This window comes from Seriola lalandi, unplaced genomic scaffold, assembly GCF_002814215.2.
Source record: "Seriola lalandi dorsalis isolate HSWRI2012SDOR001 ecotype SW California unplaced genomic scaffold, Sedor1 jcf7180002054544, whole genome shotgun sequence".
In the NCBI taxonomy this organism is placed as follows: Eukaryota; Metazoa; Chordata; class Actinopteri; order Carangiformes; family Carangidae; genus Seriola; species Seriola lalandi.
Genome location: NW_019525097.1, coordinates 1565225 through 1579631, shown reverse-complemented (window position 1 = coordinate 1579631; position 14407 = coordinate 1565225). Strand labels below are relative to the sequence as shown.

The following is a 14407-nucleotide window of genomic DNA, read 5'->3' as shown; positions in this document are numbered from 1 at the left end:
CTTTCTTTTTTTGACGCCAACCACTCGTTCTCTGTACAGCTGTACGTTATTGTTTCATAGTGACATTTCAAGTATCGTATGTAATCACTGTCTCCTTTTTTTATTTTTCTCTGTACTTTCATGAAGCCACGCAAACTGACATTTTGGCATCAGTTTGAAACGTAAAGAAACAGCAGCTTCGTCTGAGCACCAGCGATAGTTTTGTGCTCTTTCTTTTCTTTGGTAAAATAAGCCAAAAACAGATATTGTTTGCTCTTTTAATCAATTAGCAGTTACCATTGATTTTGCAGGAACTGTATACCCATAATGCATTAGAAGATTACACACACTGAATTTTAGATCCATATCTCTGAAAACATCTTAGTCCAATCTCATACATCTCAGCCGACAGAATAACAGCCGAATAAACAAGTTGAAGGCCCATTGTGCTGCCATCTAGTGGCCACAGTTCCCACTCTGCTCTGCAGTCAGGAGCACGTCTGAAAACTTACTCAGACCTCAAAGGGATAGAAATCTGATCCAAAGTCGCACCATTTCCTCCCTCCATAACTCACTTATCCAAACAAGCATTTTCCAAAACTCTTTAGTGCGCAGAGAGAAGCTGCAACAGTGAGTGTAATCACTGTTTAAACATCAAATCATCCTCCTGAAGTGAGCTGTTTCTTTAATGTAAGGAATGCAGCTGAACCACAGGGACTGGCTTCAGAGGGACACACCAGAAAGCTTTCCTCGCAGATTAGATTTCAGTGAGAGAGGGATGCAGGGAACAGAGTGTACTACAGCTTGTGCCAGTGATGTTGACAGATCTGCAGATGGAAAATATGTAAAGACAGGAAAGGTCGCAGTCATTCTCATGATGCACCTCTGAATAACCCTGGTAACCTCGTTCCCAACAGTGCACACGTACATCCACCATCCATCCATCCCTTCCTACCTGTGGGTTATCCTCCATGACGCAGCGGATCTTCTCCACCACGTCGATGCGCCGCTGTCGGTGCAGGGCGTTGATCAGCTTGGCCAGGTTGGCGTCGCTGTCCCGGATGGTCCAGTGCTGCAGCGCCGCGTACGCCCGCTCGTGATCCGACGAGTAGCCGTTGGAGAAGGCCGCCACCTCGCGCTCCGTGGCGTTGGCCAGCGACTGATAGATGTCGATCCACTGGGTGCCCACGTGGGCCGCCACCAGCTTCAGGATATCCACCCCTGAGCAGAAAGAGAGAGAGAGAGAGAAAAGTGGGTTTGTCATCATTTTTTTTAACCACTAATAAACCATTCATTGCGAAAAAAGAAAAGACAACGAGACTCTCATGATTGCTGTATTTCCTCTTAATTGAAGACTGTAGGCCAGCGGCTGTAACCTGTGTTAACAGGATGCAGCAGCAGAAGAATAACCTCATTTCAAACTAACTGAGCCCCAGCGCCATGCTCCATACAACACACACGTTGTTCTTGTTCTGTCGGTTACCCTGAACATCTGCACACCCGTCAGCCGCAACATTAAAACAGGGACATCCACGGCCTGTCTTATTATAAAGAATCTGTGTCTTGTCTTTTTTGGTTTTCTGCTCGTCTCTTGTAGCATTTCTAATTTCATTGTATTCAGAGTTTACAACGACTATAAAAGCTTTCTAATTCTAACTCTAATAAAGTTTCACCTCATCCAGTGTGCACATCATAGCACATCATCTAGGACACTGGTAATAAGGGGTTGCAAGATAAACCTGAGTCGATGATGTACAGGGCAGGGAAGAAGACAAAATATAGTTAGTCTGCACAGAATAATGTATTTTAGAGACTTTTCCTAAATTTTTGATTGTTTCTTGTGAAACACTGGATGATTCGACCTCTTCAGGAGTCAAAATCACTTTTTGCTGGAACTACTCTGTGACATCTGGCTGGAAGCACAACTATTTTTAAAGTTCTAAGTTTAGAAAGCTCTGGTCTAGAGAAACTGTATGTGCAAGGTGGTCTGTGTATTATTTAAAAAGGCCACTCCATTAATTTTACATGTCAAAGTCAAGTAAGGTGAAGAAGTTGTACTCTGCCAGTGAAAACAGTTGTATAACAGCTTTGGTGACTCTGGAGAAGTCTGAGCAAAAAACTGTCAAGGTCAAGTTATCAAGGCTTGGGCTTGGAAACTAAACTTTTTTTTTTTTTTGGGGGGGGGGGGCCTTTGATGCCTTTATTTGATAGGACAGTGAAGACAGACAGGAAACACAAGGACAGACAGGAGCGGGAATCACTCGCTGCTGAGGGCATTTGCGCCCAAGCTATCGGGTTTCCCATGAGACTATAAACGTATTGTCAGAACCTGAACTGGGGCCATGGAGTTAAGAAGCCTCCAGCGAGTTTCATTAGTCACAGTGGAGCTTCTCCATCTGTAGCTCCGCTTGCTTGGAAACCCCTTGTTGACACTGTAAGTCCCAGGAGGGGTTCATGCTTATGATGATCAAAAGTGGAGCTTGACCCAAAACAGGGGCGAGAAAAATCAAGATTCTGGCCTCTGCTGCACCGTCCGGCGCTGAGGTCCAGCCTGAACAGACCTACTGGATGGTGTGGAAGGTTTATCCGTGGTGCCCAGAGGATGTATCCTGCTGATGATCCCATGACTTGAGATTTGTGGCAGCTGTTAATGTTTGATCATAATGAGAATGACTTGGACGACTGAAATCACAGGATTCCTTCAGACGCTCTTTTGCTTCAACTGTACCACATTCAGTTTCCGTCACCAGGTTGTCCAACTGAGTCCTGACACCAGTGGCGCTCCACAAGCTCCAGCAATCCAGGAAAGTGCAACAGGTCCACCTCTTAACCGACACCTCACACATGCTCAGGATTACACACGCAAACACACAGCATGATCCAAGAGACAGTAGGTCGCGCCATCTCGTCTCGGATGTCCCCCGGATCAGCTGGAGCGACGACTTATTTTAGTATGTAGACACACACCTGCTGTGCAGTTGGCAGCGGTGAAACGCACGGCCATTCATCTTGAGTACAGACAGCTGTTGAGCCGTTACCGCTCCGGTAAGAGAAGGTTCGGATACCAAACACCAAACACGTCGGGCTTGATCTCGTTCTCATCGAATAGAGGAAAGAATAAGCTGCGTGGAGATTTATCATCTCCGAATCTCTCGAGCAGCGGTCTATCTTATAAACAGACTCACATGGAGGAGAGCTCAACGATCCCAGCGCTACAGCGTACGTTTATTAGCAATGCTTAATTAGCACGTTTTTCGCTCTTTTTGACATTTCGTGTTCGGCTCTCAAGAAAAAGCAGACCTTAAAAAAACAGAAGTCACATGGACTCACGGGTGTTACGTTGAGTAACCAGTACAAGAGGTCAAAGATTTTATGGGGAGCAGTCAAAACAAATACTTTACAAGTCTTTTCTAAGCCTGATGGACTGATGGACCTGTCAACGCTTGTTGTTGTTATTTATCTGATGCTCATACCGGCTGAGTCTAACTGGGGAAATACCACAACATGGGCAGCATCGCATTTCGCTCATGAATCATTTTTTAAGGGTTCACGCTATAGTCATGTGCTAGTTACCCTGACGAATCTCCACGGAACAACAGTCGAAACTGTGCATCTTGAGCTGGAGTTTCTAGAGATGCACACATGGCCTGGATTGTTATTGCTCGTCAGCTAATATCAGTCACAGCCGTGCGGGCGGCTGTCAGAGAAGTAGCTAATTACCAGAGCAAGTTGTCATAGAAATTACAGAGCGTTTTCTCGAATTGGCTTCGAGACTTAATTTCTCTATTGGCATTTAAACTGTGTGTCACGGTAAATAAATGCATCTCAGACAGCGTCACACTTCACATTGTCCTTGATTTCTCTTGTGAAACGTCTTTAGCCATGAATATTGATTTTTCACAAGCAGCCTCTCCCCCTCAAACATCCTACTGCCCGTTCAGACTCTCTCCGCTCCACTTCCCTTCAGACTGTAATGTGACTTGACAGTGACTCGGATAGAAATATAAATGCTGACTCATCTGTTTGCCATTCGAAAATATAGAGCCCCCCCCCTTGTTTTGTTTAACATAGAAAATGCAGTGCTGATGGGCACATGTCTTCATGTGTGTGCATCACCCTGTGCTTTTATTATTAACATGCACAGGTTTTCATCAGAAATGGTTGAATGATGATGATGATGATGATGATGACGACATGTTTGATATGCATGCAGCAGGGTTTGACATGACAGGAAAAGATGTCCGTGTCTCTGGAGTATTTAGGAAGTAAAATCATGGTGATGTACATGAACAACTAGGTCAAGAGGCATCTGTTAACCTAATACCTGAAGGTTTTTATTTTGTGTGTTTCGTCAACATTTTTCATTCACCACCTTACCTCCTTTTTTCCTGGTCCTCTGATTGTATCTACAGTATCTAGATGAACTCTATGTATCTATGAAATATGTGTTTGATGAAGGACCAAATCATTGCATCAACTACGGCATGTCACCTGTTCCTGTATATATAGATATTTTCATGATGTTGATTTCACATATCCACCATAACTTGTTTGAATTATGAGCAGGACCTCCAGTTATTCCTTACGCTGAACTGTCTTCGGGAGTTAGCATGATGCTACACGTGTCTTCTCTTTTCTTAGAGGTTTTTGCGGAACTAAATTATGTGGCGGTCGCGCCTTAAGGGAAAGTTAAACATTTTGGTAAAATATGCTCATTTTTTAATTTAGAGTTATATGAGAAGAACGGTACCGCTCTCGTGTCTGGTGTGGTAATTATGAAGCCACCATCAGCAGCATGTTAGCTTAGCCTAACTTAGCACAGAGGCTGGAAAGTGGTGGAAACAGCTCGTCTAGTTCTGTCTAAAGGAAACAAAACCTACCATACAAATTTCTAGGAGGTGGATTTTGTCTTAAAAATAAAACTTAAAAGTAGAACTTATATTTGTAACGTACTGTATATTGTAATTTTCTTTTTTGTTAAGATGGATTTGATATGATCTGAAAAAGAATTGCTAAGTGACTTGTGCTAAGCTAAGTCAGCTGGCTGCTGGCAGTTGCTTCTTATTCTGTGTATAGATAAGAAAGTGGCATCAATCGTTTCAATCAGCAAAGAAACCAAATAAGTGCATTTCCCACTTTGACGATCTTTCTCTTTAAACCCGATAATGCGCTCATGCTTCTGTCTTCTACTACCGCGGGGTGGGAGGACGATTTGTAGAACTCACCAAACCATATTTTACCGTCTTGCACTACACGGCTGTTAAACTTCCTGAGCATCAACACAGATTAATTCCATAATCAGGCTGATCCCTGATTAATGTCTACTGTAGCAAACATGCTAAGTGCATAAATCCCGGAGGATTGAGAGAGACTGGACGAGAGAGATTAAATGGATGTTAGCCAGGCTTCACACACACATACACGCACTCTCGCGTGCACACAAATGTATACACACAGAAATGCAAACACACACGGGCCGAAGGGCCGAGCATAAATATGCACGTGAAGCCTGCACACATGCTTACACAGACACCCTGACAGGCAAAATACACTACATGCGTGCAATCCTCCATACACTCTTCCTCCACCCCAGCACCCTCACATGAACCCTAATGCTTTGCAGAAGTGAGAACCAGCTTTGTTAGACCTCATTTTCCTTTTTCTTCAAATTGACTAAATACTCAAAGGTAAGAATAACACACACACACACACACACACACTCTGTCCTCTACTTCTGCTTAAGATTAATAAACTTGCGTGAATCCTGAAGGGGAAGCTGGACTTGCGTGCCAGCCTTCTGGGCCGAGGGCCTGTCGACTCTCATCCACCTCTCCGGCCATAACACACACACACACACACACACACACACACACACACACAGATAGAAAAGAAATCCCCCTGCTCTGCATGCCTCACTGCCACTGGTAGCCGGCCACGTTTAAATGACCTATATAAGTCTCGTGATGATTCGGTGTGTCAGCCTGCAGATGTGTTTATATTTGCGAGGGTAGTAGCCGCGTAGAGTGTTTGTTTGCGTGTATTCACTCGTCCCTTGTAAGCGCTTAAAATGTCAAACAGCAATAGTTTGAAATGTCAAACATCAGCTACTTGCTGTTAGTTGCTGGTATTAATAGAAAACTGACATATCACACTGTCATAGGAACTATAACAGCCTGGGAGGGACAAACTAAGCCATCCTGAAGGTGTGTCACTAGAGGCGAGTGTCATTTCGGCATGTATTACAGCACATAATGAGTTTTTGTTGACATTTGTGGTTTTGGAAAATAACACTAAAGTGTCGCTTCTCATCTGAGACTCATTATGTGTTGAAAATGTCTCATCTTTTTTGGCAGTGCGGGTGATAATGACGTCTGTTGTGACACTAATTACTTTGTCTTTTCCATCAGCCCTGTGAAACGAGAGAGAGAGAGAGAGAGAGAGAGAGCTCCCGTGGGCTTCTCGTCTTAGCCACTCATGTTGCCACTGATGCTCTGAGTGCTAAAGACTTTAATGAGCAACTTCTTCCTATTGAAAGCAACAATGTAAGAAATGATCTTAGTTATTCAGAACCTCAAATGTTTTGTTTTGTTGTTTGACATAATGAATTATAAATATCTGATATCGCGTATCACTTATTTATTTATTTTTTAACCAGAGTTTAGAATCTGAGTGTCGGGATGTGAAGTCAGTTACCCAGCAACAAGACTACAAGTCTACAACCATGCTAGAAGCTCAGCTAAGCTAACAATGCTAGGTGTATTAGTATTCCAATGTTAAGCAGGTGTTGTTATGTTACGTTTACTGTAGTTGCCACCGCAGCTTAGCGTGTCATCATGCTAACATTCAGTTATCGGAACTAAACACAAAGCTGTTTAGCGTCGCAGATATTTGCAGGTCGGGGGAGGCGAAGTCGAGCCGTGGAATCAAACGGTATCAGATTGAATTTGAGTCTTTTTAGCCTTTTGAGGTGTTCGACACACTGGTGGAAGAGCAGGTTGACCACTGATCGCAGGGAGGGCGGTCCTCGGGACAAGACACTGAACCTGAGTTGCCTCACTTGTAAGTCGCTTTGGATAAAAGCCTGTGTCGAACGAGTAAATGTAAGTGTCCAACTCATCAAAGAAATAGAAAAATGTGGTTATTCAGGAACAGAACTAATTAATGATGGCCTTTAGTATTTCCACACTCTTGATTCTACAGCAACAACAAGGTTCTGCTCTAATTAAACTCTGAAATGAGAAATGGTTAAGTGAAGAAGAAAAAAAGCAAAAAACCCCTCTGGATCCAACAAGTGGTCTCACCTCTGCACCCAGTTATTGTGTGTAACATGATGTGAAGCAGGGTGCTGTGTGTGTCAGCATCTTTACAAAAACCATTCTGTTAATCACATCACATAGTATTCTCTCAAGTTCAGTCCAATTTGGGAACACAATGTTAAATTGGTGAAATGTGTGCGGGAGCACAACAGGCGCTGTATACCTCCAACCAGGCAACAACGCCCCCCCCCCTCCACAACCTCTGCTCTTCACAATCAATCCCAGGCTGAAGTGAGAGCAGGCTACCCCGGCCCACCCTGGTACTGCACAGCGCAGTATATTCTAACACGTGGCTCCCTGCTGGGCTTGGATGTGGAGCCTGGCATTATTAACAGTGTGGATGTTTAACGAGAGATGATGGTGGGCAGGTAGAGTGTTGTTTTCCTTCATGTTTTCCTCTACAATCTGCATCCTACTTTGGAAATATATGTTGTAAATAATATGGCTGCGGCCACACGAAGCGCAGCCGAGCCTCTATGTGATGGTGATAGGTGTTTTTCCATGTTTATGACCATTAACTGTAAACAGCGTACTGAACAACAAGGTTCTGGAGTGATTTACGACCTTCGAGGCTGCCAGTGGTTTTTATTCATTTCACTGAAGTGTGAAAATCAACTTGGAGACATTTTAATACTTGCACTAAGAAAGTCCATCCTCATTCTGTTGCCCTATTTTCTCCTACAGATACAGATTCCTGCTGACGCACATCATTACACACCTTTGGGCAAACACTGGCCACACAATACACCATGAACAAGTATAAGCTTGAACATGCATGAATGATGGGAAATAGGACAGGGCTATATCATAATGCATCTGCAATAGGCTGGGTGTTATTTTTGCGTGCTGTACAACGTTGCCACGGTGCGTTGACCTTTACGTGTGTGGTGTTTTGGAATCTGATAAGACTTTAAACCCGTGAATCTGTGATTTTAATGAACCGATTTGCTGTGAACTCGGTGGAGGGATGGACCATGCGCCAGTGACAAACCCATTACATTTTGGGGCAAGTCCAAATCACTTACTGTGAATTTGAATTTTTTTTCTCTGAGTCTGGTGTATGTCGTTTGACACTCAGCCTTAGCGCTGCCTCGGTGTCGTTACACGTCTAAAAAGGCAAATGTGGTAATATCTGTCCTGAAAGTGGCCGCACTCAAAACCGGCACAAAAAGCTTGCGGTCATTTACGCTCCTTTCAGGCTGCGTCCTCTTTAAACGCTCTTCAACAATTCTCTAGTTTTTTTCGGTGTCTTGATGAGATGAATAAATGGCTGTAAGAGCGCAGCCTTGAGGACAGTCTCTCCCTGAGGGCCTTTGTGGTGTCACACTTGGATATACCAATGCCACAGATGCTGTTGTTGTTTGTGCTGAGTGCAAAAAATGAGGCCAAAGGTGGTATAACAGTAAAGTCAGCTTATTGCATCCTCAAACTAACCTTTGTACAACATTTTTCTGATTCCCTTTTATTTAACTTGACTGCTGCATTCATGTGTTTTATATTGTTTTATTGCGCTTTTATTTATTAGCTTATATTGCCCCTTATGTCCTCTGCTGCTTTCTTTCTCTTCTGTAAATCACTTTGAGCTGCAATTATGTATGAAAGGTGCTATACAAATAAAGTTCAGTATCATTATTATCATCATCATTATTATTATTATTATTATTTAAGATAAACAAATGAATCTTCCAGATCATGTGCAATGAAACTCTGACCCTTGGCCCTGGAAAGCCCTATTTAGTCCTGCTGTGAAGAAGTAGCACTTTTCACTACTTCCTGACCGGCTCTGAGCAAATGCCAAGTACTGTATGTGTGTGATCTGTGCTTTGACATTTCCCTTTCTTTTCTCCTTTATTGCCCGAGTGTTTTAACTGCTCTAGTAAAGGGGCATTACAACCTTCAAGGGGAGCCAGACGTGCACCTTGGAAGGATTAAGAAGCTGTTTTGTTTTATGTTCCAGAGAGTAAATAGCAGTGTAAAATGCCTGTTCGGGTTGCATGTGCATACGTACAATCTCCACGTAAATACATACACATGGGCGCAGGATTACTCACCCAATCAGGAGAACACACACACACACACACAACCACACATCTCTACACACGTTTCCAAAAATATTTATCTGTAATGGCAGCAGTTATTCCCGAACAAATGATCTCTGACGCATAAAGAAAAAAAAAAGTAATTTCATAAACACAAGCATCATTATAGAAGTTCTTTCATATAATGCACAGTTGTGGTTGTCAGGGGAAACACTGTGCGCTGAGGCACTCATGCTGTAAAAACTGTTACACACTGTTTACCCCAGTTGCTTATAACAAAAGCAGCAAATCATCAGCGCTGCAGCTTTAATCCTTCGTTCAGTGATAGTGGTCTAATGTAAATACCATCTGTGAACTTAAACAAGACTTAAATAAACCTGAAACCTCGTTAGTGCAGAGAGAGACAGTTAGCATTAGCACAACCACTAACACTGTGTCAGCCACTGCCAGTTACAAGCTAACAAACAACATAAACAAATGAAAGATGCTAACTACGCTAACCGTTCTGATCCGTCTCTCTGATGTTTGATCCGTCTTGACACTCTCTGCTCTCTCTCACCTGTCGACCTGCAGCAAGCAGCAGTCGTGGGCGGGGCAGTCCTGATCCAGATTTCTCAGTGAGGAAGTAAGAGTAGATTTGCTTAGAACCCAGAAAATCCAGGTGTTCGCTGAAATCTAATCTGCAGGGCACAGGCTGCTAGATGCCGCCAAGTTTCCCACTTCATGGTTTGATTAGTTTGGTTATTTGCATTGCTTTAAGTTAAAGCCATTTTTTTGGGGGAAAATCAAAGATGACTGGAGAACCCATTTTAATTACACCAAAAATTACATGAAAGCGCCGTTTGTTTCATTTTTCTTTTTCCTGTTTTTCCTTTGGCCACTTGAGGGCAGCAGAACAGGCAGAAAACACAACACTGACATGCTATCACCTTATAAAGTTGTTACGACAAACTTTCAACAATCAGTTGCTTATTTACACCCGGCAGACACAGATCACTATTAGCATTCGACTGAAGTTTGTTCTTTCAGCTCTGCTTTGGTCTCCACCAGTGCCTTTGCTTTGCTTCTTCTAAATGAGCCATTTATTCACCAGCCAGTTGCTTCTGCACCTTCTCACTCTCTCTCTCTTTTCATTTCCTTCCCTCTGTATATCTTTCTGTCGCCCTGCAAGACACCCGATTGACCCACTAATGTGCCTTGCCAACCAAACAACAACCCTGATGCAGCTAAAACCAGATTATTCCAGTTCTCTGTGGTCAGTCACTGAGGGAGCAGAGAGAGAGGGTGGCGGGTGGCTCAGCTTCATCATGACACACACACACACACACACACAAACACACACACACACAGTTACAAAGTGGAGACTCAGGCAGGAGGTGTCCCCTGAGTTTGGGTCTCTCTCTCTTTCACTGTGAAATGGAGAGCTCAGCTGTGGGGGCAAAATGTTCTCTACTTGTTGATAGCTGAAGTGTCAAGAGACAGGAGCAGAGAGAAGTTGCAGGGGGCAACAGTGGTAATGGAGAGAGAGAGAGAGAGAGAGAGGTGAGTGTGAGATAAAAGACAAAAAGCACAAAGAGGAGAAAAAGTTAAGAATGGAAATGAAGAAAGAGGACAGATAAAACAAAGTTGAAACATCAGAGAAAAAGAAAACAGACGGAGGGTATAAAGACGTAGAGATACGACGAACTCAAAGATATTCAAAGCGAACAAATGGGACAAGGGACAAAAAGCAAGAGTGAAGAACAAAGGAGGAAGAGGAAATGAGTAAAAATAAAAAGGTAGAAGGAAGTGACAAAGGAGGCAAACAAAGGAGAAGAGGAAAGGAAGGAGACACCAAGATGAAATTGGAGAACAGAGAGCTGTGAGGCAACGTGAGTGTGTGTTGGGGGAGGACAGTGACAGCAGGGTGGTACTACAACAGGGTCATGTCCTTGCCCTCCGCACCATGTGCTGTGGAGGCAGGATTGATTGGATCAGATTCCCTCAGTGGTGCGATCACATCAACAGATGGTTCTGCTACTGCTCAGGAGCTGAACTAACGCATGTCATTACACCAGAATGGGACATCCGGTGCGTCACAAAGAGTCCATGACCCCTCCCCCACCCCCCATGTTGCAGAAGCATACAGAGTGACCAGTCCATCCCGAGATTCAAAAAACACAGTGGCAAAGCTGTGATAAGACGCCTCCCCTGAGGGCGAATCACAGGGTTGTATATTGCTGAAGATGTAACAATGCAACTGACATTGTCGTAAACATTATGTCATATACCGGATGCAATCTTCAGTGGAGCATTGTAGGGGTTTGGTAATGGATATTTCACTCATTCAAAACCTCACATTGAGTCTTTAGCAGTATTTAAAGGTAAAGATCAAGTCAGTCATAAGGATGTGGTTTTGTTGTTTAATTTCCAAAGTCCCCAAATCAAATGGATTTTTTTTAAATGTTATTTCTGCATCTGAAATTATTGTGAAGGTTCAAGTATTTGTTTGTACATAAATGAGACAATCCTTGAAAATCCTTGTTATTGTTGCTTTTAGCCCATTCATCTCATTGTCCCGGGGTTAGGTCCACTGCTGCCTGCTATCTTTAAAAAAAGCAAGTTTTCATGGAAAAAGAGCATCAACAAATGAAATGTGTATAAATAGCTGAAATGTTATTCTGGTTCCAGATGTTTATATTGCTGACTACATCTTGTTTTGTTCCATTATCAGCCGCTGAGAGCTGAGTAGGCGGGATGAAGAATGTCAATGTCATTTTCCTGCATAGTTTGCTAGTGAGCTGCCTTCATGAAAAATAGTGGAGATAAGATGGACACAGCTGCACCAGCTGTAAGCCGACTTGCAGATTTAACTGTTTGACTGTTAAAGGTCCCATATTGAATAAAGGTAGATGTCCATGTCTGTTTTTATTATAAAGTATCAAAGCCTCAGTCCACAGTGTGCACACAGCCTGTATTCAGAAAGTGAGCCGTCAGTACTTCTGTAACTTTGTGATGTCACAACAAAGCGAACTCTCTCACTACAACGTTTCATTGTGAAATCAAAGAGGAAGAAGACTCACCCTGTCCGTTGGAGTAGTAGATCCACTTCTCCTTGACCTGCGTTGGAGGCGCTGACGGTTTCTTCTGGATGGCCTTCTCCATGATGCTGCTGGGATCCTGCATCGGGCCCTTCTTCAGCACCCGGGAGCTCCGCTTCACGCTGCACACCACGATCACCACCAGAACCAGCAGCAGCAGCAGCACGATCATCCAGGGCAGGTGCTCGTTGATGTCAAAGTGATTATGGGTGCTCGGCCTCGGGGACCCCCTGCGAGTGGGCCTGTAGAAACTGGAAACCCCACCTCTGCCAACTTCGCTCCCTTGCTCAGCTACCTTGCTGATACCCGTCCCACCTCTGACTCCCTCTGCACCCTCCAGACCCTCAGTTGCCCGCCTGTTGGGCACAAGCACAGGGTCCGAATTGGGTTGCCCCCGCTGTTGCTCGCGATCCATCGGTTGCTTGCGAGCCGGGGGCGGTGGAGTCCTTGGAGGATCACGTTTGGGCGGGGTGGGAGTGTCAGGTTGGCTGAAGAGCGGCCCCTCTGCACGGTGGTCCTCCCCACCCGGGCTTCCCTTCAGTTGGATGGCTGCCGACTGGCTGTAGGCGCCTGCGACGAGAGAGCCAGAGTGATCGATGGGGACAAAGATAGAAGGGAGATTAGAGAGAACAAAGGGATGTCACAGTGCAGAAGTAAGAGATGAGAGACAACAGAGAGACAGAGAGAGAGAAGGAATTAAATTCACTCACTCGAGAGATTTGCTTAACCCAGACAATGAAAACAGAAGGCATCAAGGGAGGGAATTCTAACACTTTAATCCATGTGAGCAATCTGGCACACAATCAGAAGAAGGAACAACCTCCCCTTCTGCTCTCACTCATCTGCTTCCCCTGCTGACGTCCTCCGTCCTCGGGTGACGGTCAAATATTGGATTTTTGAGTCCTTCGATATTGTTAGTCGTCGTTAGACAACAATCTAACGGCCGATTTTCTATCAGAAATGTTTTTATTGCGAGAAAAATATGTAGTGAGCAGGAAGGTTTACGCTCACGTTAAATTTACCATCAGTCTGTTTGTTGTGGCCAGTGAGCGGGACGAGGTCGATCATATCGATTGGCTACTTGAAGGCTGCAGAGATCAGCTTCACAAACATTAAGAGCCGTGATGTTCAAGTCCAACTCAGAGTAGATCGAGATGAGACCACTGAGAATAAGTGCATCAACACTCAGTCTCAGATTCCACCTGACACAAGTGCCGTCAAGGTGTTATCACTAAGTTAGATAAGAGAAGATAGAGATAAGATAGGTAGATAAGATGTGAGGTGATCTTGGAAGACGTGGGTCTTCAAGCAGCTTTTGTAAGACAGAAAGTGATTCTGCTGACCCATTAAGTTCGGCAGCTGGTTCTACAACCGGAGCACCGTAAAATGGTAGAAGGCTTTTACTGACGCTAGTGAATGAGAAAGTTCACGAACCCCGAACAAGGAGTTCAGGTGAGCGCCACTCTGCAGATGAGCATTAGTGACGAACAGCAGCGGGGAGCACGGTGGCGTCACTGACTCGTTTCGGATCATTCGCTCAGGTTTTACTGTGCAAGCCGTGCAACCCTGCAGAGGAAGCAACTTGCTCAGTGAAAGTAAGTTGAGATATTAAGTTTATATTTCACATCTTTCTAAATATAAACTTTATAAAAAAAACTAAAGTAGTATTGATTTCCATATCAGCCAACACACATGTAGATATTTGAGATAAACTAAAATCAGCTGATGTGTTGCAGAACTGCTGCCAAATACATTGACGTCCACGCCACACATGCAGATACTCAAAGTAAAAAGAGTTGCATGACCACACGTAATGAACATCAGTCGATACGGTGTCAAATTGTGGTAAAAAGAAAGTGACAAATTGATCTGGGTGACTACAGTACGTTTATATCCCTCTGTGAAAACTTGGTGTTTATTCCCTGAACTGCCCCATCTGCCTCTCCTCCTCCTCCTGCCACGCTCTGCCCCAGCTGTGCTCCTCCTCGTAATC

General features: G+C 44.1%; 1 protein-coding gene across 1 annotated transcript in view; it reads right to left on the bottom strand.

The window, feature by feature from the left end:
- The window catches only part of tnfrsf21 (tumor necrosis factor receptor superfamily, member 21), a 41852-nt gene that overhangs the window by 13826 nt on the left and 13619 nt on the right, over nt 1-14407 (bottom strand). Inside the window, exons 3-4 of the mRNA XM_023415035.2 lie at nt 12397-12984; nt 935-1200 (exon numbers count right to left, since the gene is read on the bottom strand). Coding sequence (XP_023270803.1) covers nt 935-1200; nt 12397-12984 — 854 coding nt within the window. The remainder of the gene's footprint in view (nt 1-934; nt 1201-12396; nt 12985-14407) is intronic.